This window comes from Rhinopithecus roxellana, chromosome 18 (assembly GCF_007565055.1).
Source record: "Rhinopithecus roxellana isolate Shanxi Qingling chromosome 18, ASM756505v1, whole genome shotgun sequence".
Taxonomy (NCBI): domain Eukaryota; kingdom Metazoa; phylum Chordata; class Mammalia; order Primates; family Cercopithecidae; genus Rhinopithecus; species Rhinopithecus roxellana.
Genome location: NC_044566.1, coordinates 44273009 through 44298215, shown reverse-complemented (window position 1 = coordinate 44298215; position 25207 = coordinate 44273009). Strand labels below are relative to the sequence as shown.

Sequence of the window (25207 nt, the reverse complement as noted above, 5' to 3'; positions counted from 1 at the left end):
ATATTAGTTGATTTTCAGGTGTTAAACCAACAATACATCTCTGGAATAAGTCCCACTTGGTCGCAATGTATAATCCTTTTGATATGTTGCTAGATTCGGTTTGCTCCTTTTTTTTTTAAGGATTTCTATATGTGTATTTATAAGAGATTTTGGTCTTTAGTTTTTTTCCTTGTGATGTCTTTGTCTGATTTTAGTATCAAGATAATACTGGCCTTTCACAGAATGGACTGGGAAGTGTTGCCTCCTCTTCTGTTTTGATGGGGCAGTTTGTGAAGAATAGATATTAATTCTTCTTTAAGTATTTGGTAGAATTCATCAGTGATGCCATCTGGGCCTGGACTTTTCTCTGTGGAAAGTTTCGAAATTACTAATTCAGTCATTTTACTTGTTACAGGTTTATTCAGTTTGTCAGTTCCTTTTTGAATCAGTTTTTTAAGTTTATTTTTCTAGCAATTTGTCTACCTCATCTAAGTTATCTAGTTCATTGGCAAATAATTGTTCATGGCATTGCCATTATAATCCTTTTTATTTCTGTAAGGTTGGTAGTAATTTTTTTATTTCATTCCTGATTTTAGCCTTCTCTCTTTTATCTTGGTTAGTCTAACTAAAAGTTTCTCAATGTTGGTGATTTAACATTTTTTTCTGGTTTTATTGATTTTTCTTAATTTCTCTATTCTCTAAAAAATTTTAATCAAGTAATTTTCCCCTATTTTTTCACTATCTAATGTTTATACTTAATGTGTGTATTGGATAACTCTATTAAAGTTCATCATCATGAACTTTCATCATGAAATAGCCAGATATATCTTATATATAATTGTACTGCCTACTTTTAGAATTGCTTGTTCTTAAAGGCTTTGACCTCATAAAAGTGTTCACTCTTGGCCAATATTATTTACTGCAGTGTGTTTTCTTCATGAGGAACCATGGAAGAAATCTTTGGTTCAAGACCCATTAAGCTCTTTTTGAGGAGCTAACGAATTAATTTAATTTAACCTTATAGATACTATGAATCTTATAATTGTTTGTTACTGTTTTAACTGCCAGCTTTCATGATAGCATGCATCTTGGGGGATACTAACATTTTTCTTGTCATTTTTTTCACCTTTCTATATTTTACTTTCACAATAATAAGTAAATAAATAGACTTGTTTTAACATAAATCACACGTTATAGTAATAAAGAGCGGGTCTCTGTTGCTCTCTTTTTTTACTTTAAAATTTTTTATATTTAATTATTATGGAGGCATAGGTATACATATTTATGGGGTATATGTGATATTTTGATACAAGCGTATAATGTGTAATGATCAAATCATGGTAGTTGGAGTATCCATCACCTTAAACTTTTATCATTTATTTGTGTTAGGAGCATTCCAATTCTAATCTTTTAGTTATTTTGAAATACACAATAAATTATTGTTAACTATAGTCACTGTATGGTGACTATATAGTGTTTCCATAGAGCACTACATCTTGTTCCTTCTGTATAACTGTCTTTTTGTACCCATTAACCAACTCCTCTTTTATCTTCCCATCCCCACTACCCTTCACAGCTTCTGGTAATCATCATTCTACTCTGTCTCCACGAGTTCAATTTTTTTTTTAAGCTCTTGCATATAAGTGAGAACATGTGGTATTTGTCCTTCTGTGCCTGGCTTAGTTCACTTAACTTGATGTTCTCTGGTTCCAAATGACAGCATTTCATTCTATTTTATGGCTGAATAACATTCCATTGTTTATATGTACCACATTTTCTTTATCCATGCATCCATTAATGGGCATTCAGGTTAATTCCATGTCTTGGCTGTCGGGAAAAATGCTGCATTCAACATGGGAGTGCAGATATCTCTTTGATATGCTGATTTTATTTCTGTTGGATATATACCCAGTGGTGGATTGCTGTATCATATGGTAGTTTTATTCTTATTATTTTGATGAACCTCCATACTATTCTTCTATAGTGACTCTACTAATTTACATTGTCACAAGAGGTTGAACTTTCTTTTTTTTTTTTTTTTTTTTTTACTGTTTTAACATAATTATTTGGAACTTCATTCATGTTGGCATATGCATCAACAATTTATTTATTCTCATTACTGAGTAGTATCTCATTGCATGGGATTTTTTTTTTTTTTAACTTTTAAGTTCAGGGGTACATGTGCAGTTTTGTTACATAGGTAAACTTATGTCATGGGGGTTTGTTGTACAGATTATTTCATTGCCCAGGAATGAAGTCTAATACCTACTAGTTGTTTGTCCTAATCCGCGTCCTCTCCCACCCTCCCCCCTCTGATAGGTCCCAGTGTGTTGTTCCCCTTTGTGTGTCCATGTGTTCTCATTATCTAGCTCCTACTTATAAGTGAGAACATGCAGGATTTGGTTTTCTGTTCCTGCGTTAGTTTGCTAAGGATAATGGCCTCCAGCTCCATCTATGTCCCTGAGAAACATTTCTCTCTTTCTATTCCTAGTTATAGCCATAGAAATGACCAATGATAGTTTTTGCTTACTTTGTCCCTCCAGTTTTTCCTTCCTCTAGCATATACACAAGGATTTTAGTTTTACCCAATTGAAGTCTTACTTATCTACACCTTTTAACAAGTCATTATCAGTAATTTTGGAATAGGCATTAGATTCACATGGTTCAAGATTCAAAAGAAAGAAAAGTATAAACAGTAAAAACTCTCTTATTCCTATCCCTAAGCCACCCACTTCTCTTCAGAGGCAACTAGTAAAAGTTTCTAGTTTTGCATTATTCTATACCTTGCTTTTTTCATTTAGCAATATATCTTGATCTGTATTTAGCTTAATCCTTTTAGTGGATATATTTTTTATTTTTGGGTATATCATAATTTATTTATGAATTTCATTGTTGAGAGACATTTAGTTTGTTTTTCAATGTGTGATACTACAAACCGTTGTGGTGAATTATCCTTATATATGCATTTTCATGCACAAAGGAGAGTACTTTTATAGTGTAGATTCCTAGAAGTAGAACTGCTAGGTCAGAAGGTATTCACATTTAAAAATTTTAAATTTGCTCGTAGAATGAAGTCTTTGCTCATAGAATGGTCTCTGCTCAAATCTCACCTTACCAAAAAGGCCTATGGTGACCACTCTGCTTAATAATGTAACCTGCTCCTACTTCTCCCTGAACTTCTCTATCCATTGCACTCTATTCTTTTTCTGGCATAGTATATGGTTTACCTATTTATACTGCTTTCTGGTTACTATCTTTTTCCCTCTGCTCCAGGAAACAGGAATGTTTGTTTTGTTCACTGATATATATTTCTAGTAGTTAGAATAGTGTTTGGTCCTTAGTAGGCATTTAGTAAATATGTATTGAATAAATCGAATACAAAAGCAAACAGTATCCAAAACTGTCCTCCATAAAAATGCCCAATTTCTTTTTTTTTTCCTCCGTATCTCAATGGATTAAAAAAAAAAATGCTGACTTTCTTTACCCGCTTATTTTGGATTTTTTTGGTTTTTTTGTTTGTTTGTTTGTTTTTGAGTTTGACAAATTTATTGGTATTTTAGTAAAGACATTCATCTCAGTCGTTTCTCTCTCCTAGCTTGACCTTAGGTTGATATTTCATTTGGGTCAAGAAAAGAATATGAGAAGAGGTATGTTATTTATTTATTTATTTATTTATTTTTTTATTTATTTGAGACGGAGTCTCGCTCTGTCGCCCAGGCTGGAGTGCAGTGGCGAGATCTCAGCTCACTGCAAGCTCCGCCTCCCGGGTTTACGCCATTCTCCTGCCTCAGCCTCCCGAGTAGCTGGGACTACAGGCGCCCGCCACCTCGCCCGGCTAATTTTTTTTTTTTACTTTTTAGTAGAGACGGGGTTTCACCGGGTTAGCCAGGATGGTCTCGATCTCCTGACCTCGTGATCCGCCCGTCTTGGCCTCCCAAAGTGCTGGGATTACAGGCTTGAGCCACCGCGCCTGGCCTGAGGTATGTTATTTTAACAAACAGGAAAATAGACAAAAATGGATAGTTTGCCTACATTCAAGTGAGTTAAATTCATGTATCTTGATATAATTAAATAATGTAAGAACTAAGAGTTCTATATACATTTCCGTCGTTTTACCTGGGGATTACTCTAAACTTAAATACTAGTGAACAAAGTGTTAGGAATATACACAGGCTGCTTCTCTGAGTGATTACCGACTAAAAGAGCTCAGCGAGCAGTTACCACCAATAAAACAGTCTGAAGCTGCCTTCAAATACAATGTTGTAGTAGGAGTTTTCAAGGAAATTTTTATACTGTATGTTTTTTTTTGTCTGTGACTGTGCTTTTAAAGATGTGTTTAACTGTCACATTAGAAAAAAAGTTCATATACAATACAAAAATATGAAAAAAAATACACAAATGAACAAAGTATATGTGGTGAGATTCCAAAAAATGTTGGAAGATGCATTTTCTTTCCTTCTATTTCAGTATCTAACTGTGCTTTTTGAGAGGTCAATATGTATACATTTAAAATAAACCATATAATTTTACTAGTAAGAAAGCCAGTAGTTAAGTTCAATTCAAATTGCATTTCACAAGTTAGTAATTTAAATCCTTAGACAAAGTTACAGAAAGTGCATCTTCTTGTTTTCCATCTTCATACGATGTTAATTTTTTTTTTTTTTGGTGTTTATACCTTTTAAAAAATAAAAGCAACCAAATACTTAAGCAATGTGTACATTTAAAGTTTTGGTGGTGGTTTGTATTTTAAAAGAAACAGCTTTCTTATGATTCGCCTCAAGTTCTGGTGGAAATGCTTACAGGACCTAGTTAATAAACAAAAAACAAGAGAAGCACATTCAAAATACTGATTTACTTTGGTAGCAAATGGTTTTTCTTTGAAGACTAATGAAGATACACAAGACCCATTAAGGTGAAGTGGGCTATTTCAAATATTCAACAGTTTACATATAAAAAATTATTTTAAGAGCTAAGCATCTGTATCCACTGATAGCAATGCAATACCTAGTTTATGATGACTTGAAAGAAAACAAATGCCCATAAAGAAAAAAAGCTGTATTTTAATTTTATCTAAATTTACTTTCAGTCAATAGTTCAGTAACATTTTCCTCTCAATACAATACTCCTTCTCTCTGTAAGGCTGTTCCTGGGAGCCAGACAAGTTTAGGTAATAAGGGAGTTAAGAGAGTAACTGCTTGCAGTTTTAAATAGACAATAACTTTTTGCTTCCCTCTTAATATGCTAATAGTTGTGTCTAAAAAAATAGTCAATTCTTAAAAAGGTACCATTTCTGATTTCTTTATTATCTGTAAACTTGGGAAACTAATTACACAAAACTACCAAATAAGCAAATGTCTTGAAATCTGTATATAAAACATAAATTACCTCTAATTTCAAACTCTCATTTATTAATGTACCACTCAATCTTTTAAAAAGATGAAAAAGAAAAAAAAAAAAAAGCGGCTCCAAAGTTAGTCTTACACTTCTTTAAAAAAGGAAACTGTTCCTTTTAACTTTATACCCACCCCACATCCCAATTCAAAACATCATTTAATTGTCTTGGTCATGGACATTTCCAAGATGAGATTTTATATTTTGCTCCCATAGCTTCTGGTTATCAGAAAACCCATGCTTTCCTTTATTGAAGGAGTTTAGTCCAGCTGATGTTGATGTATCCCTTCCATGTATTCTTCATCCTCATCTTGGCTTCTGGAGGCCTTTCCTCTGGTTCACTATCTTCATCTTCATTGAAAGCTGCTGCTACTGAAAGAGTTTTTGGAGCCAGAGTTGGAACAGTTTCTTTAGGGGTACTTGATCCAAGTCTGATGGATATGGGTGATGTTTTCTTTGTCGTCTGACTACCTATGGCAAATCCAAAGTTGGAGATCTTTGCAGGCTTTGTTGGAGGTCTGCAGCTTCTTCTTCAGCTGATCGCTTCTCAGCGCTGCGACTGGAACTTTCCTCTCCACTACTCAGGCAGCTCCAGCTCATTGTGACTTTTCGGGCTTCTCCTCTCCCGCCTTCTAGTCAGCCATTTTCCCCACCGCCTTGTTTTTTTAAGATTTTAGAAATCTTTCTAATACAAGTTGAGATATAAATAATTAGATATAGAAAATAGCTACAAGGTATTTCTTTTAACTTTCCCTACCCCCAGCTCCCAACAGTTAAGAGTCAAGCCCTAACTCTTGTCCTTTCTGTCAGAAGTAGATACAAGAAGGATACATCAAACACTGCTGTAACACCTCTCTCATAGGATTCAAATCGTTGTGGAGATTATTATAGGCTCCAAGTGAGTTAGGATGTCTTAAGTCTCAATTTAATAAAACTAACTGTTTTCCTGTGCTTTAAATATCTCTACATTCTGTACAAATGTAATATAGATCTAACAGATGTAGTCTTGAAATAGATGGCTATAATGTCAGTGAAGTATTTTTTCCTTATTTATATACATTATAATTTTCCTTATTTATGTACATTATAATTTTAAAGGCCTGATAGTCATAATTATTGATGTTCAGATTGGTAGTTATTTCTGTCTCTTATGTGTTCAACTATAAACATTTAATCGACTTTATGAGACCTAGATATTTAGCAGAATTTTGGAGTAAATTATTTTATCAAAGAATATAAAATAAACTTTTCTATTTATGTTCCTTTTTAAATTTACCTCATTTATATGCATCTTGATATTGCATTCTCATATTCTAAAAACTATTTTTAAAGACAGATTGATTCAGAATTACAGTGTACTTGAAAATCATCAGGTACCCATTATTAGTTTTTGCCCACATTGAATCTGTGTTTTGGAAACTGTCTACCAAACTTTGTTTATTAAGTAATTATTTTCCCTAGTTTTATTCAAGATATACAAAGCTGCCAACTAGTGCTTTTTATCACCATCATGTAAATTGTGTTACTATACTGCGCTGAATTTTAGCAAAGGTAAAGTATTTGCTATTTTAGTTATTGTAGCTTTATTGAAAGTAAACATATAGGTTTTTTAAAGTATTGGAAAACTTGCCAGATTATCATTATATGACTTGGAACCCTAGAAACTCCCAGACCACGAGACTTAATGGTTAATGATCTCTTTCAGTTCTCTTTCAACTTGGAATTCTCTTATTCCAATGCCAACCTATTGCTCTTTTGGAAAGACCCATTCTTTCCTCTATTGTCTTGGCACCTCCTCAGGACATATTCCCCAAAATGGAAATTTCAGTTTAAGAGAATTTTTAGCATTGTGTAGAATAAGAATGATTAGACAGCTGATGTCAGCAAGATGGTGGAATAGTAGGACTGACCTTCAGAAACACCAATTTTGACAACTATCATGGAAAGAATGCCTTTATACTTGAGCATACATGGAACATTCTCCAGAATCAATCATATGTTAGGCCATAAAACAAGTATTAATATATTTAAGAAGATTGAGATAATATCGAACATCTTTCCTGACCACAATGGCATAAAACTAGAAAGCAAAAATAACAGGAAAACTGGGAAATACAAAATTTGTGAAAATTAAACATGTTCCTGAACAACCAGTGGTCAAATAAGAAATCAAAATGGAAATTATAAAAATATATATATGATACAAATGAAAATGAAAATAGCACATCAAGATTTGTGGAATGCAGCAAAACAGTTCTGACAGGAGATTTTGTAGTGATAAACACCAACATAAAGAAACAGTAGGACTTCAGATAAGTAACCTAACTTTACATCTCTAGGAACTAGCTAGAAAAAGAATAAAGAAGCCCAAAATTAATAGAAGGAAAGGGATAAGAAAGATCACAGCAGAAATAAATGAAAGACTCGAAAAACATAGAAAAGAGCAAGAAAATGAAGAGTTTTTTTTTGAAAAGATAAACAAAATTGATAAACTTTTAGCCAGAATAAGAAAAGAAGATTCAAATAAATAAAATCAGGAATGAAAGAGGAGACATTATGATACCGCATTTCTGATACCACAGAAATACAAAGAATCTTGAGACTACTGTGAACAAATTATATACTAACAAATTGGATGGCCTAAAGGAGACATACTTTTTGCCACTTACTACCAGCTAATACTGAATTATGAAGAAATATAAAATCTGAATGACCAGTAACAAATAAGGAGACTGAATCAGTAATCAAAAATCTACCAATAGAGAAAAGCCTCAGGACCTGATGGCTTCACTAGTGAATTCTACCAGACATTTGAAGAAGAATACCAATCCTCAAACTTTTTCAAAAATTTGAATAGGAGGAAACACTTCCAAACTCATTTAACAAGGCTAGCTAGCATTGCCTTGATACCAAAGTCAGGCAAAGATATCACAAGAGAAGAAAATTATAGGTCAATATCCCTGATGAACATATGTGCAAAAATCATCAATAAAATATTAGCAACAGCACATTAAAGGGATCATACATCATGATGAAATGGGATTTATCTCTGGGATGCAAGGATGGTTCAACATATGCAAATCTATAAATATAATATACCACTTCAGAATGAAGGACAAATTATTGATTATCTTAATAGATTCAGAAAAAGAATTTGACAAAATTTAACATTCTTTCATGATGAAAACTCTCAACAAGTTACGTATAAAAGGAATGTACCTCAGCACAATAAAGGTTATATGTGATAAGCCCACAGCTAACATTATACTCAATGGGGAAAACCTAAAATCTTTTCCTCTAAGATCAGGATTAAGACAAGGATACTCACTTTGCCACTTGCATTCAACATAGTACTGGAAATCTAGCCAGAAATATTAGGCAAGAAAAAGAAATAAAAGACATCTGCTACAGTTTGAATGTTTTTCCCCTCTAAAACTCATGTTGAAACTTAATTCCCAATATGGTTGTATTAAAGATGGGGCCTTTAAGAGGTGATTGAGTCCTGAGGTCTCTGCCTTTATAAATGGATTAATCTATTCATGGATTCATTGGTTTTCATGAGAGTGGCGTCAGTCGCTTTATCCCAAGCTAACATCTTAGCATGCTCAGTTCTCTCACCATGTGATACCCTGCACCACCTCAGGACTCTGAGGACCCATAGCTATTATTCAAAAAGTCAGAAGATAACAGATATTAGAGAGGATGTGAAGAAAAGGGAACTATTGTTCGGTGTTAGTGGTAATGTAAATTGGTACATCTTTTATGGAAAACAGTATGGAAGCTCCTCAAAAAATTAAAACTCAAACTGCCACATGATTCAGCAATCCTACCTTTTGGTATATATCCACAGGAAATGAAGTCAGTGTGTTGACGAGATACCTACACTCCCATGTTCATTGCAGCATTATTCACAGTTGCAAAGATATGGAAACAACCTAAGTGTCTGTCATTTGATGAACAGATAAACTAATGATTGGGTTATATACTGATAAACCCATTGTAGGTCAAAAAATCTTGTTAAAATTGCATTAAGATCATGACAAACCCATTGTAAAGTTGAAAAATCGCAAATTGAACCTTTGTAAGTCAAGGACTCTCTGTTACATATAATGGAATTTTATTCAGCCTTAAAAAAGGTAGGAAATCCTGCCATTTGCAACATGGATGAACCCAAAGGACATTATGTTGTATTAGTCAGACACAGAAAGACAAATACTGCATGATCTCATTTACATGTAGAATCTTTAAAAAGTCAAACACAAACAGTAAAAAGTTGGTTAGCAGGGGTGGGGGACCTGGGGAGAATGTGGAGATGTTTGTCAAAGGGTACAAACTTTCAGTTATAAAATGAATAAGGGTTAGATGTGGCAGCTCACACCTATAATCCCAGCATGTTTGGAGACCAAGGTAGGAGGATTGCTTGAGGCCAGAGTTAGAGACCAACTTGGGCAACATGGGGAGATCCCCATCTCTACCAAAAATTAAAAAAAAAAAATTGCAGGTGGTGACATGTACTTGTAGTCCCAGCTATTTGGGACTCTGAGGTAGGAGGAGTGCTTGAGCACCCAGGAGGTTGAGGCTGCGGTGACTATTATTGTGCCATAGCAATCCAGTCTGGGTGACAGAGTGAGACCCTGTCATGAGACCCTGTCTCAAAAACAAAAACAAAAAAAGTAGTAGTTCTGGACACTTAATTTACAGCATCGTTGATTATAGTTAATAATAATGTTTTGTATTCTTGAAATTCACTAAGAGAAATCTTAAGTATCCTTACCACATACACACAGACAAAATGGTGACTATGCGAAGTGATAGATATGTTAATTAGCTTAACTGTAGTACAGTAGTCCGCCCTTATCCTCAGAGGATGTTCCAAGACCCTCAGTAGATGCTTGAATCCACAGATAGTACTGAACCCTATATATACTATGTTTTTTCCTATCCTGAACATACATACCTGTATTAAAGTTTAATTTGTAAATTAGCCACAGTAAGAGATTAGTAACTATGACTAAGAAAATAGAACAATTATGACAAGATACTATAATAAAATTATGTGAATGTAGTCTGTTTCTCTCAAAATAGGTACTCTGCTCATCTATTTTCAAACCATGGTTGACCATGGGAAACTGAAACTAGAAAGTGAAACTATGGATATGGAATCACTTCCTATTGTATAGATATATCAAAATATCACATTGAACATCTTAAGTATAAACTTTTTCATTTGTCAATTGTACCTCCATAAAGCTGGAAAAAAATGTCACCTCATTTGTTTGTTGGTGATTTCCTTTTTTGAAACAGCACATGTGATATTTGGTAAAAGGAGTTGATATTGTTGATCCATATAATTGGATCTGAGTTGTAGGAATTAATCTCCTTACTCAATGGTTTTCAACCTTGTTTCCAAGAGTAGTAGACATCAGTGTTGTAGCTATTTTGCAGAAAAGTCAATTAGTAGCCCTTTGAGTATGGTGGCAGTTTTCTTTCCTATATGGTTATACCTTCTTGGATGGATAATTTTTGGGCTTTGAGCTCAATAATCTAAGCAGAGAGCTTGACCAGAAACTTAGTTCTAGGTAGGTTATGTATCATCTGTTCAGAAAATGAGGTCTGTAATGTCATTCTTTGTGTGTGTGTGTGTGTGTGTGTTAACCTTATTGATACTTACCAGTTTGCTATCAATGTGTGAATGGGAGCTGAAGAAATTATAGTGGAACTAACAGTCTTAACTTACACTTTGGTGGTTCAGTTGCTGCTTGTTTCTCTGAGCATATTGGAGAAAAAAAGGAAAAAAAAAAAAAAACAGAGAAAAAGTCACTCTGTAGCTACTGCCACAGCTTTTTTAAAAAAATTATTTTTATTTTTTCCTTTTTAGAACTATGTTAGTGTTAGTGCTGGACACTACAAGGCTCTTGGGGTACAGTAGTGAATTAGATACAATTTTTCTGCCTTCAGGATGCTTACATATTAGTAGTTGAGATAGGGACAAATGAGCAAGCAAGCAAGTCACAGTTCAGTTAAGAGCTTACATAGGTTTGTGAACTGAGTTCCATAGGAGTTTTTCAAATTTATTTTTATTTTTCTGACCATATACTGCATGATCTGTAAGAGTTCTTAAGGGAGGAAGTCCCAGGTGCTCAACTTTTGGGCAAATGGCCAGGTAAATCTGAATTTGCCAGGTACATATTTTTCTGGGAATAGAATCAACTTTCTTACCCACAAAGGCATTGTGTAACTGGGTGACTGATTCACATGGTGTTCACTCCTACATGTTGTTTCAAAAATGTGATTGAGTACAAGTAAGGTCAGTTTTTACATTCCTCTTCTTGGCTTTGCCACTCTTGCCTTTTACTTCTGTGCACATCCAAGAATGTCCTTAACACTCGACTACTGTAAGCTCATATTATACAGGTGAAATTTTCTGGCATCTTAGCATGTTATTCCTTTTGTTCCTATGTATCACCTAGGTAAGTAGGAAATCTAGGAGTAAAAGATAAAGGCAGCTCTTCCCCCTAGTTCTCTGTAATACCTTCATATTTCATTTAATGTAACCCTACTGCTACTGACTTATTATAGTCTCATGAACTATGTGTAAGGATGTATCTTTTGACCCTGAGATAGAGCACAAAAGCACATGTTTCTTATGACTTATTTTCATCTTTCATATTTCACAAAGTGCAAGCTAGATAGAACATTATTTTTAACTTTTGAAACTGCAACTTAAATTTATGTTAGTTATGATAGCATGCATAGTAGTAATTTTCTGATAGTTCCAAGATGATTTATGTCACCACTTGGTGGAGCTCTTTTATAAGTACGTGCATTGTTAAAAAAAAAAAAGCAGGTATAAGTTGTCACTAATTAGGGGTTATCATTAGATTGGTTCAAATGAACTCAACTAAATGATGGTATAATAGGTACTCTCTTCAAGTACTCAGTGTAGATTTTGATTTAAACTGTAATATATGTGATTAAAATTTTGATAATTTAAAGATTTTTTTCGAGTATTTCTAATTTTTTTCTCTCCTGCTTTATGTAATGTAGCACTTTTATTGACTTTTCTCCTATTTTACAATTGTAGATAATTTAGAAAATGTATGTAGGATTAATAAGGAATCCTACCATATAGAAGATAATCATGAACATTTTAATATATATTTTCATTTTCTCTTCTTTTTGTTTGTTTTTTCACAAAATTGGAATCAAAATATGTGCAGAACTTTTTATTCTGCTATTTTTTTCTTAACATTCTATGTTGGATATTTTTATATATCCTCTTAATATTCCTTGAAACTGTTTTGGGGTTTTATATTATTCTATGATATAGCTCTATCACAATATGTTTAACCATTCTGTATTAAGATTTTTAGGTTCTTCTTACTATTTTTGCTATTATAAATAACTTTTCAAACATCTATTATACTAAATCTTTTTTTAATTTTTAATTTTTGTGGGTACATATCAAGTGTACACATTTATGGGGCACATGGAATGCCCCAATGCAGGCATGTAATTCTGTTACTCTAAATCTTGATTTAACTCTATTTTTACTTGTTAAATTCTTAGCTATAAAACAGCTATTTTAAGGATTTTTATGTACCTTAACAAAATGTCCTTCAATTGACATTATTCTGAGGTTTACCATTTCTGAGGTAATTATTTTGTTTGTCAAAAGTACGTTTTTTTCTTGGCAAAGTGCTTGTTCTTTGCCCATTTTTTTCCCTCCAGTTTTTGTTCTTTTTTTGGTGGGGGGGAATTGTTTTGGCTAGGTAAGAATTACTTTTCTTCTGTTTCAACAATTTTTAAAGTGCCATCCTGAGTCCTTTTCATAATTTTCATCGGAATTTTCAAGAAAACACATCAGTTACAGATTTTAGGTTGCAAATTGTTGTTGGAAAAGGAGGCCTGGAGCTTAAAAGAGGAATCAGGCTGGAAAGCAGAATGAGATATGAGAACCATCTGTATATGGAGATGATGAGGACTATAGGAGTGGATGAGAGTGCTGAGGAAAAAAGAGAATGGTGGGAAAAAAGCACATGGGGTTGAGAAACCCCATGAAAAAGTTGTGAGAGGAAAAGAGAAGAGAATGAGGATGTGAGGGCATTTAAAAAAGCTAATGAAAAAAGTTGTGTGGAGGTATATTGAAGGAGAAAAATGGCAGCAGTGTCAGATGCTGCTTAGAGGTCTTTCTGGATGAACCCAAAAAGGCCATTTGTTTTAGAAAGCCAAGATTTTTGAGGACTTAGAGAATAGCCTCAGTAAAATAGTATTTGTGTAGTAAGAGGGGTGTATGTTCAGTGTGTGCAGTGTGTGTGCACTCTGATAGTGTGTATGGTGAGTGTGTGTGGGAATACTGAGAACAATGAGAGGTGTGTGTATACAGTGAGAGGGAGTATATGTGTAGTGAAGTCAGTAGCTTGATAAGGTCCAGGGATGGAGAGACAGATATTGCAAGCTTCCCTGTACCTGAAGGGAAACTTTGAGAGAGAGAACTGTTAGAGAAGTTATAAAAGACAGAGAAAGGAATTAATACACTAGGTCTTGAAGGATATGAGAGGCAGTGTGATCTAAAATGGGAGGGAATAGGGGTGGTATTAGAGTTGTAATTTGAGAATGGAGGAGAATATCCATTTGTCTAGGTCAGAAGAGAAGAGGAATTTATAGATGAAGATGCAGAAATATTTTGAGAAAGACCAGAATATATGATGATTAGAAATGATTTGATGTGGGGCCAGGTGTGGTGGCTCATGCCTGTAATCCCAGCACTTTGGGAGGCTGAGGCAGGTGGATCACCTGCGGTCAGGAGTGTGAGACCAGCCTGGCCAACATGGTGAAACCCCATCTCTATTAAAAACGCAAAATTAGCTGGGCATGGTGGGGCATGCCTGTAATCCCAGCTACTGAGGAGGCTGAGGCAGGAGAATCACTTGAACCTGGGAAGCAGAGGTTGCAGTGAGCCGAGATCATGCCACTGCACTGTAGCCTGAGCAACAAGAGTGAAACTCCATCTCAAAAAAAAAAAAAAAAAAAAAGGATTTGATGTGAAGAAGAATATGAGGTTTTTTAGATAATGTGCATCTTCAGCCTTCCCAACAAAATGGAAATTAAGACCCCTAGTTAAGAGGACAGAACTCTTGATGGGGGCAATGCGATTAAGGATTTTGATAGCAAAAATGTTAAGGATATCAATATAGAAATGTAATAAGAAAATACCTTTAAATGGAAGATTACTAAATTAAGTGGTAGGAAACGTGGGTTTTGGGTCTGTGACAATTAACTGGTTGTGTTGATTAAGTCTTAACTCTAGTCTTTTATTTTTATTTTTTTTTTATTATACTTTGAGTTCTAGGGTACATTGTGTATAACATGCAGGTTTGTTACATATGTATATATGTGCCACGTTGGTGTGCTGCACTCATTAACTCGTCATTTACATTAGGTATATCTCCTAATGCTATCCCTCCCCCCTCCTCCCTTCCCCCACCCCACGACAGGCCCCGGTATGTGATGTTCCCCTTCCTGTGTCCAAGTGTTCTCATTGTTCAATTACCACTTATGAGTGAGAACATGCAGTGTTTGGTTTTTTGTCCTTGCGATAGTTTGCTGAGAATGATGGTTTCCAGCTTCATCCATGTCCCTGCAAAGGACATGAACTCATCCTTTTTTATGGCTGCATAGTGTTCTGTGGTGTGTATGTGCCACATTTTCTTAATCCAGTCTATCATTGATGGACATTTGGGTTGGTTCCAAGTCTTTGCTATTGGGAATAATGCTGCAATAAACATACGTGGGCATGTCTTTATAGCAGCATGATTTATAATCCTTTGGGTATATACCCAGTAATGAGATGGCTGGGTCAAATGGTATTTCTAGTTATAGATCCTTGAGAAATCACCACACTGTCTTCCACAATGGTTGAACTAGTTTACATTCCCACCACCTGCGTAAAAGTGTTCCTATTTCTGCACATCCTCTCCAGCATCTGTTGTTTCTGTACTTTTTAATGATTGCCATTCTAACTAGTGTGAGATGGTATCTCATTGTGGTTTTGATTTGCGTTTCTCTGATGGCCAGTGATGATGAGCATTTTTTCATGTGTCTATTGGCTGCATTAATGTCTTCTTTTGAAAAGTGTCTGTTCATATCCTTTGCCCACTTTTTGATGGGATTGTTTGTTTTTTTCTTGTAAATTTGTTTGAGTTCTTTGTAGATTCTGGATATTAGCCCTTTGTCAGATGAGTAGATTGCAAAATTTTTCTCCCATTCTGTAGGTTGCCTGTTCACTCTGATAGTAGTTTCTTTTGCTGTGCAGAAGCTCTTTAGTTTAATTAGATCCCATTTGTCAATTTTGGCTTTTGTTGCCATTGCTTTTGGTGTTTTAGACATGAAGTCCTTGCCCATGCCTATGTCTTGAATGATATTGCCTAGGTTTTGTTCTAGAGTTTTTATGGTTTTAGGTCTAACATTTAAGTCTTTAATTCATCTTGAATTAATTTTTGTATAAGGTTTAAGGAAGGGATCCAGTTTCAGCTTTCTACATATGACTAGCTGGTTTTCCCAGCACCATTTATTAAATAGGTAGTCCTTTCCCCATTTCTTGTTTTTGTCAGGTTTGTCAAAGATCAGATAGTTGTAGATGTGTGGTATTATTTCTGAGGGCTGTGTTCTGTTCCATTGGTCTATATCTCTGTTTTGGTACCAGTACCATGCTGTTTTGGTTACTGTAGCCTTGCAGTATAGTTTGAAATCAGGTATCGTGATGCCTCCAGCTTTGTTCTTTTGGCTTAGGATTGTCTTGGCAATGCGGGCTCTTTTTTGGTTCCATATGAACTTTAAAGCAGTTTTTTCCAATTCTGTGAAGAAAGTGATTGGTAGCTTGATGGGGATGGCATTGAATCTATAAATTACCTTGGTCAGTATGGCCATTTTCATGATATTGATTCTTTCTATCCATGAGCATGGAATGTTCTTCCATTTGTTTGTGTCCTCTTTTATTTCATTGAGTTTATAGTTCTCCTTGAAGAGGTCCTTCACATCCTTTGTAAAATGGTATTTTCCTACCATTTTCCTAGGTATTTTATCCTCTTTGAAGCAATTGTGAATGGGAGTTCACTCATGATTTGGTTCTCTGTTTGTCTGTTATTGGTGTGTAAGAATGCTTGTGATTTTTGCACATTGATTTTGTATCCTGAGACTTTGCTGAAGTTACTTATAAGCTTAAGGAGATTTTGGGCTGAGACAATGGGATTTTCTAAATATACAATCATGTCATCTGCAAACAGGGACAATTTGACTTCCTCTTTTTCTGATTGAATACCCTTTATTTCTTTCTCCTGCCTGATTGCCCTGGCCGGAAGTTCCAATACTATGTTGAATGGAAGTGGTGAGAGAGGGCATCCCTGTCTTGTGCCAGTTTTCAAAGGAAATGCTTCCAGTTTTTGCCCATTTAGAATGATATTGACTGTGGGTTTCTCATAAATAGCTCTTATTATTTTGAGATACGTAAAATCAAGACCGAATTTATTGAGAGTTTTTAGCATGAAGGGCTGTTGAATTTTGTCAAAGGCCTTTTCTGCATCTGTTGAGATAATCATGTGGTTTTTGTCTTTGGTTCTGTTTATATGCTGGATTACGTTCATTGATTTGCATATGTTGAACCAGCCTTGCATCCCAGGGATGAAGGCCACTTGGTCATGGTGGATAAGCTTTTTAATGTGCTGCTGGATTCAGTTTGCCAGTGTTTTACTGAGGATTTTTACATCGATGTTCATCAGGGATATTGGTCTAAAATTCTCTTTTTTTGTTGTGTCTCTGCCAGGCTTTGGTATCAGGATGATGCTGGCCTCATAAAATGAGTTAGGGAGGATTCTCTCTTTTTCTATTGATTGGAATAGTTTCAGAAGGAATGGTACCAGCTCCTCCTTTTACCTCTGGTAGAATTCAGCTGTGAATCCATCTGGTCCTGGACTTTTTTTGGTTGGTAGGCTATTAATTATTGCCTCAATTTCAGAGCCTGTTATTGGTCTATTCAGGGATTCAACTTCTTCCTGGTTTAGTCTTAGGAGGGTGTATGTGTCCAGGAATTTATCCGTTTCTTCTAGATTTTCTAGTTTATTTGCATAGGGGTGCTTATAGTATTCTCTGATGGTAGTTTGTATTTCTGTGGGATTGGTTGTAATATCCCCTTTATCATTTTTTATTGCATCTATTTGATTCTTCTTTCTTTTCTTCTTTATTAGTCTTGCTAGTGGTCTATCAATTTTGTTGATCTTTTCAAAAAACCAGCTCCTGGATTCATTTATTTTTTTGAAGGGGTTTTTTTGTGTCTCTATCTCCTTCAGTTCTGCTCTGATCTTAGTTATTTCTTGCCTTCTGCTAGCTTTTGAATGTGTTTGCTCTTGCTTCTCTAGTTCTTTTAATTGTGATGTTAGGGTGTCAATTTTAGATCTTTCCTGCTTTCTCTTGTGGGCATTTGGTGCTATAAATTTCCCTGTACACACTGCTTTAATTGTGTCCCAGAGATTCTGGTATGTTGTGTCTTTGTTCTCATTGGTTTCAAAGAACATCTTTATTTCTCCCTTCATTTTGTTATGTACCCAGTAGTCATTCAGGAGCAGGTTGTTCAGTTTCCATGTAGTTGACTGGTTTTGAGTGAGTTTCTTAATCCTGAGTTCTAGTTTGATTGCACTGTGGTCTGAGAGACTGTCATAACTTCTATTCTTTTACATTTGCTGAGGAGTGCTTTACTTCCAACTATGTGGTCAATTTTGGAATAAGTGCAATGTGATGCTGAGAAGAATGTATATTCTATTGATTTAGGGTGGAGAATTCTGTAGATGTCTATTAGGCCCACTTGGTGCAGAGCTGAGTTCAATTCCTGGATATCCTTTTTAACTTTCTGTCTCATTGATCTGTTTAATGTTGACAGTGGGGTGTTAAAATCTCCCATTATTGTTGTGTGTGAGTCTAAGTCTCTCTGCAGTTCTCTAAGGACTTGCTTTATGAATCTGGGTACTCCTGTATTGGGTGCATATATATTTAGGATAGTTAGCTCTTCTTGTTGAATTGATCCCTTTACCATTATGTAGTGGTCTTCTTTGTCTCTTTTGATCTTTGTTGGTTTAAAGTCTGTTTTATCAGAGACTAGGATTGCAACCCCTGCCTTTTTTTGTTCTCCATTTGCTTGGTAGATGTTTCTCCATTCCTTTATTTTGAGCCTATGTGTGTCTCTGCACATGAGATAGGTCTCCTGAATACAGCACACTGATGGGTCTTGACTCTATCCAATTTGCCAGTCTGTGTCTTTTAATTGGAGCATTTAACCCATTTACTTTTAAGGTTTATATTGTTGTGTGTGAATTTGATCCTGTCATTATGATGTTAGCTGGTTATTTTGCTTGGTAGTTGATGCAGTTTCTTCCTAGCTTCGATGGTCTTTACAATTTGGCATGTTTTTGCAGTGGCTGTTACCAGTTGTTCCTTTCCATGTTTGGTGCTTCCTTCAGGAGCTCTTGTAGGGCAGGCCTGGTGATGACAAAATCTCTCAGCATTTGCTTGTCTGTAAAGGATTTTATTTCTACTTCACTTATGAAGCTTAGTTTGGTTGAATATGAAATCTGAGTTGAAAATTCTTTTCTTTAAGAATGTTGAATATTGGCCCCCACTCTCTTCTGGCTTGTAGAGTTTCTGCTGAGAGATCCACTGTTAGTCTGATGGGCTTCCCTTTGTGTGTAACCCAACCTTTCTCTCTGGCTGCCCTTAACATTTTTTCCTTCATTTCAACTTTGGTGAATCTGACAATTATGTGTCTTGGAGTGGCTCTTCTTGAGGAGTATCTTTTTGGCATTCTCTGTATTTCCTGAATTTGAATGTTGGCCTGCCTTTCTAGGTTGGGGAAGTTCTCCTGGATATTATCCTGCAGAGTGTTTTCCAATTTGGTTCCATTCTCTCTGTCACTTTTAGGTACACCAGTCAGATGTAGATTTGGTCTTTTCACATAGTCCCATATTTCTTGGAGGCTTTGTTTGTTTCTTTTTACTCTTTTTTCTCTAAACTTCTCTTCTTGCTTCATTTCATTCATTTGATCCTCAATCACTAATAACCTTTCTTCCACTTGATGAAATCGGCTACTGAAGCTTGTGCATTCGTCACATAGTTCTTGTGCCATCGTTTTCAGCTCCATCAGGTCATTTAAGGACTTCTTTACACTGATTATTCTAGTTAGCCATTCATCAAATCATTTTTCAAGGTTTTTAGCTTCTTTGAGATGGGTTCAAACTTCCTCCTTTAGCTAGGAAAGTTTGATCGTCTGAAACCTTCTGCTCTCAACTCGACAAAGTCATTCTCTATCCAGCTTTGTTCCGTTGCTGGCGAGGAGCTGCGTTCCTTTGGAGGCAGAGAGGCATTCTGATTTTTACAACTTTCAGCTCTTCTACTCTGTTTTTTCCCCATCTTTGTGGTTTTATATACTTTTGGTCTTTGATGATGGTGACATACAGATGGGGTTTTGGTGTGGCTGTCATTTCTGTGTATTAGTTTTCCTTCTAAGAGTCAGGACCCTCACTGCAGGTCTGTTGGAGTTTGCTGGAGGTCCACTCCAGACCCTATTTGCCTGGGTATCACCAGTGGAGGCTGCAGAACAGCGAATATTGCTGAACAGCAGATGTTGCTGCCTAATCATTCCTCTGGGAGCTTCGTCTGAGAGGCGTACCTGGCCATGTGGGGTGTCAGTCTGCCCCTACTGGGGGATGTCTCCCAGTTAGGCTACTCGGGGGTCAGGGACCCACTTGAGGAGGCAGTCTGTCCGTTCTCAGATCTCAAACTCCATGCTAGGAGAACCACTACTCTCTTCAGAGCTGTCAGACAGGGACATTTAAGTTTGCAGAGGTTTCTGCTGCCTTTTGTTTGGCTATGCCCAGCCCTCAGAGGTGGAGTCTATAGAGGTGGGCAGGCCTCCTTGAGCTGTGGTGGGCTCCACCCAGTTCGAGCTTCCAGGCTGCTTTGTTTACCTACTCAAGCCTCAGCAATGGCAGGCGCCCCTCCCCCAGTCTCACTGCCGCCTGGCAGTTTGATCTCAGACTGCTGTGCTAGCAATGAGTGAGGCTCCGTGGGCATGAGACCCTCTGAGCCAGGCACAGGATATAATCTCCTGGTGTGCTGTTTGCTAAGACTGTTGGAAAAGCACAATATTAGGGTGGGAGTGACCTGATTTTCCAGTTTCCCTTGGCTAGGAATGGGAATTCCCTGATCCCTTGTGCTTCCCAGGTGAGGCGATGCCTCTCCTTGCTTCAGCTCACACTCAGTGAGCTGCACCCACTGTCCTGCACCCACTGACAAGCCCCAGTGGGATGAACCCAGTACCCCAGTTGGAAATGCAGAAATCACCCATCTTCTGTGTCACTCACGCTGGGAGTTGTAGACTGGAGCTGTTCCTATTCGGCCATCTTCTAGTCTTTAATTTTTAATCTGTATGATGAGAGGTGAATCCAGTGACTTTTTTAGATTGAAAAATTTTGAATCAAACTCAACTAAAAATGAACAAAATATTTAAACTACAGTAATGAAGACGTTATGATACTGGTGAAAAAGGACAAGTAAATCAATGGAACTGAACAGATAATCCAGAAGTAGACCCACATATATATATTATTGTAAGTTCATTTTCTACAGAGATGCAAAGGGTATTGGAGGAAGGATATTCTTCTGAACAAATAATGCTGGAGCAATTGGGTATCCCAATGCAGAAAATGAACTTCAATCCTTATCTCACACCATATAAAAACTAACCAGAAATGAAGCATAGAACTAAACTCTAGAAGATGACATAGGAGAAAGTCTTAATGAGCTTGGGTTAGTCAAAGATTTCATAGATACCTACCACTGAAAACATAACCATAAAAGAAAAAAATGAATAAATTGAGCTTAATCAAAATTAAAAACTTCTGTTCCTTGAAATATACTTCTTAAGGAAGTAAAACACAAGCTGCATCTGAAATAAAGGTCACATTTTGCTCATAGGAAAGTTCTTAAGGTCCTTAAAAATCAGAACCTACTTGTAGAACATTTCACTTATGCATTTTGTCATATCAGATGATCCTGTATTTAATTGTTTTGGCTACTAAATGTCCTAATAAAATTTGCTGTTTTAAAAAAATGAATAAACAACATACTAAATTTTAGCAACTTTCACTTCATGTTTTAATCTTTAAAAGAGAGAGAGAGAGAAAAAAAAAGGCTGGAATTGATGAAAGGACATATATTGAGAGCAGTTATTGCCTGAGTGCAAAGAAGCAAACCAAAATGGTAAGAAATAAGCATAAAAATTTAAAGACTATGGTAGTTGGGGTTATTTATTAAAGAGACAAACAACCTTTGACATCTTATTAGTGCCCAAGAAATTGACCATATTAACATAAACACAAATGCAGAAGTTGATTTTTGTTCATTTTATTAAAATATATATTCTTAATTAGTCATCAAAACCATGAAGCAGTATATACTTTGTATCTTCAGTTTCAGAAATAGTAAGTATGTAACATAGTTGCAAAATCAGATTTATTGAGGTATAATTTACATACACAAAATATGTCCATTTTAAGTGCACAGTTCAATACATTTTAACAGACATATTCACTCATATAATCACCACCAGTAAGATATAGAACTTTTGGATCACTCCAGAAAGTTCTTTCATTCCCCTTTGCAGTCATTTCCCAACACCTCCCCTCTGTTCTGCAGGCAACTACTGATCTACTTTTTGACTTTAAAGATTGGTTTTGCCTTTTCTAGAATTTCATATGAAAGGAATTATGCAGTGCATCCTTTTGAGTCTGGCTTTTTCTCAGTGTAATAATTTTGAGATTTATCTATGTTGTTATATATATTAGGACATTTCCTTTTGATTGTCAAATAACATTCCATTGTAGGGATATACCCCAATTTATTTATCCATGCACTTCTTTTTTTTGATATTTGGGTTTTTGTAGTTTTTGGCCAGTATGACTGAAGCTGCTATGGACATTCACATATAATGTTTTCATTTCTCTTGGGTATGAATATCTGGGAGTAGAATTCCTAAGTGTTATGGAAAGTGCATATTTAACTTTATAAGAACTTCCAAATTTGTTTTCCAAAATGATTGTGCCATTTTACATTTTCACCAGTGGTGTTTAAGTGTTCCATTGCACTACATCCTCACTGTCCCCTAATATTGTCAGTCTTTTACATTTTAACTATTCTAGTGGTGTATAATTATAATTTAAGTTGTAAAATATTTACATCCCAAGTAGTTAAAATTAAGAAAAAGTTTAGAGTTGGATGGTGGTAAACATTTAATTACCTGTAAAATTTGGTAATCCAGAACAACTCACTTATCCCAAAGCTTTTATATAATTGATATTTCAAAATAATGTAAAATCATATTACATGCTTTTTAGCTCTATTGTAATCTCCAGTTAAGAGTAATTAGCCGGGCGCGGTGGCTCAAGCCTGTAATCCCAGCACTTTGGGAGGCCGAGACGGGCGGATCAGGAGGTCAGGAGATCGAGACCGTCCTGGCTAACACGGTGAAACCCCGTCTCTACTAAAAAATACAAAAACTAGCCGGGCGAGGTGGCGGGCGCCTGTAGTCCCAGCTACTCGGGAGGCTGAGGCAGGAGAATGGCGTAAACCCGGGAGGCGGAGCTTGCAGTGAGCTGAGATCCGGCCGCTGCACTCCAGCCTGGGCGACAGAGTATTTAATGAACATTAATTTGACATTTCTTTTGTTTCCAACTTAATATAATCCAAATTTTACCCATAAAATGTAATATTTAAGGGTGGTATATATTGTGGGGAAAAACGTGCTCTAAAGATAATGAAAAAGTACTCTAGTGATAATGATAGCTGTCAATCATTAAGAACTGACTGTATACTGTATACTATGCCAAAGGCTTTATAAATATAATTTCATTTAATTCTTACAAAATGGAGTACATATTATTATTTTGATTTTACAAAGAAGGCAGTTAAGGAACTGAAACATGAAACCTATTACAGGTTAAAAAATACTTGAATAAATAAATTGACAAAAGGAATGAATGAATAGAGCAAGGAAAGAATAAGCGAATAAGAATGTGGGCTTGTTGGCCGGGCGTGGTGGCTCACGCCTGTAATCCCAGCACTTTGGGAGGCTGAGGCAGGCGGATCACGAGGTCAGGAGATTGAGACCATCCTGGCTAACACGGTGAAACCCCATCTCTACTAAAAATGCAAAAAATTAGCTGGGCGTGGTGGCGGGCGTCTGTAGTCCCAGCTACTGGGGAGGCTGAGGCCAGAGAATGGCGTGAACCCGGGAGGCGGAGCTTGCAGTGAGCCGAGATCGCGCCACTGCACTCCAGCCTGGACTACTGAGCGAGACTCGTCTCAAACAAACAAAAACAATGTGGGCTTGTTTTTTTCAAACAAATTATATGTTATGGACTCTAAATCTCTTAACTTGGCTTCGATGACATTGGATTATTGAAAAATGAAACTATTTTGAGGAGTTGACTGACCCCTAAAGTTTCCACAGTAACTTATTTAATTTTTTGATCTTTCTAGTACTTTTTTGCCTTATAATATAAAATTCGAATGTCTGTTATTAGTGTGAAATGAAATCCTTTCAAATATATGCCATCAGAAGGATGTGTTACAAATATACAGTATTACAAACATTTCATTTTGTATGCTGAGTAAGAAAAAATCAGTTATAATACAGTTTTAATGCAGTATCCAGTGTGTGAATTATTTAATGAAATATTTGATCTTTATTTTTTGTTCCCAGGGAGGTTATATTCAAAAGAAAAAGGAACTGTGGGGAATCTGTATCTTTATTGCAGCGGTTGACCTAGATGAGATGCCATTCACTTTTACTGAGCTACAGAAAAACATAGAAATCAGGTAAAGTTTCTTGTATAAATATAAGCCTCTGCCATAAAAGGAAACTAATTCTGGACTTTCCTTTTAATAGACTTTAGTGAATTAGTGAGAAATGCTAAAATTAAGTAAAACATAAAGAACTTGGGCCAAATAGTGAACTGCTGCCGTTCTCTCATGGAGCCATTATGAAAGTGTATTTATGCTGTATTTCTTTAAGATGTAGCAGTTTGTGTCCTGGAAAAATTTTCATTGTGTCTCTCACTATTCATGTGTAAGCTTTCTTAATTGTGGCTGTTAATAAAGTGAATAGAAAAGCAAGGATTTGTAAATAGGCTTGTTTTATGTTAAAACCTTATATAAGTAGTTTGAGTTTATCTTAAAGGAATTTAGGTAAGATTTATTAAAGCCTAAGATTGTTTTAACATAGAGAATGTTATAATTAAATGCATTTTTTCAGATTATATATTGATTTGAACATGCTACAATACTTGAGCCAGTAATTACTTAATAGGTGTTTGTTGTTGAGTTTATAAGCCTCATAAGAAGAGTTTATTAATGTGTTTTCAATAATGTATGAACTTTATCTTCAGAAAGTATCCAAGACTTTCAGTCATTTTCTTTGCAACATATTTACAAAAATGCAACAGTATATATTTTTACCAAATAGGTAATTATGTTTCTCCTTGAACAAAGACATCTAGAATTAAACATAATTGATATTTTCTTTAAATGAGATAGATTGAATTGTTGCATTTTTGAAATACTTTTTTTGCTATATCTAAATAAAATGTGGAAACAAAGGCCTTGCTTATTCATAAATATACAAAATAACAGAAATAACATAAATAGTTCGTAGAGTCAATACCTGCAACACCGCAGGCACTCACTGCTTCTGTCCTTTCCTTCTTTTCTTCCCTTAAGTTTCCCCTAGAAAAAA

The 25207-nt window shown here is 35.7% G+C and overlaps 1 protein-coding gene and 1 pseudogene across 1 annotated transcript in view; one reads left to right on the top strand and one right to left on the bottom strand.

Annotated features, from left to right (window-relative positions):
• Window positions 1-25207, top strand: part of RB1 (RB transcriptional corepressor 1) — a 177317-nt gene that overhangs the window by 18814 nt on the left and 133296 nt on the right. The window contains exon 3 of the mRNA XM_010363858.2: window positions 24176-24291. Coding sequence (XP_010362160.1) covers window positions 24176-24291 — 116 coding nt within the window. The remainder of the gene's footprint in view (window positions 1-24175; window positions 24292-25207) is intronic.
• LOC115894555 lies at window positions 5530-6014 on the bottom strand (annotated as a pseudogene).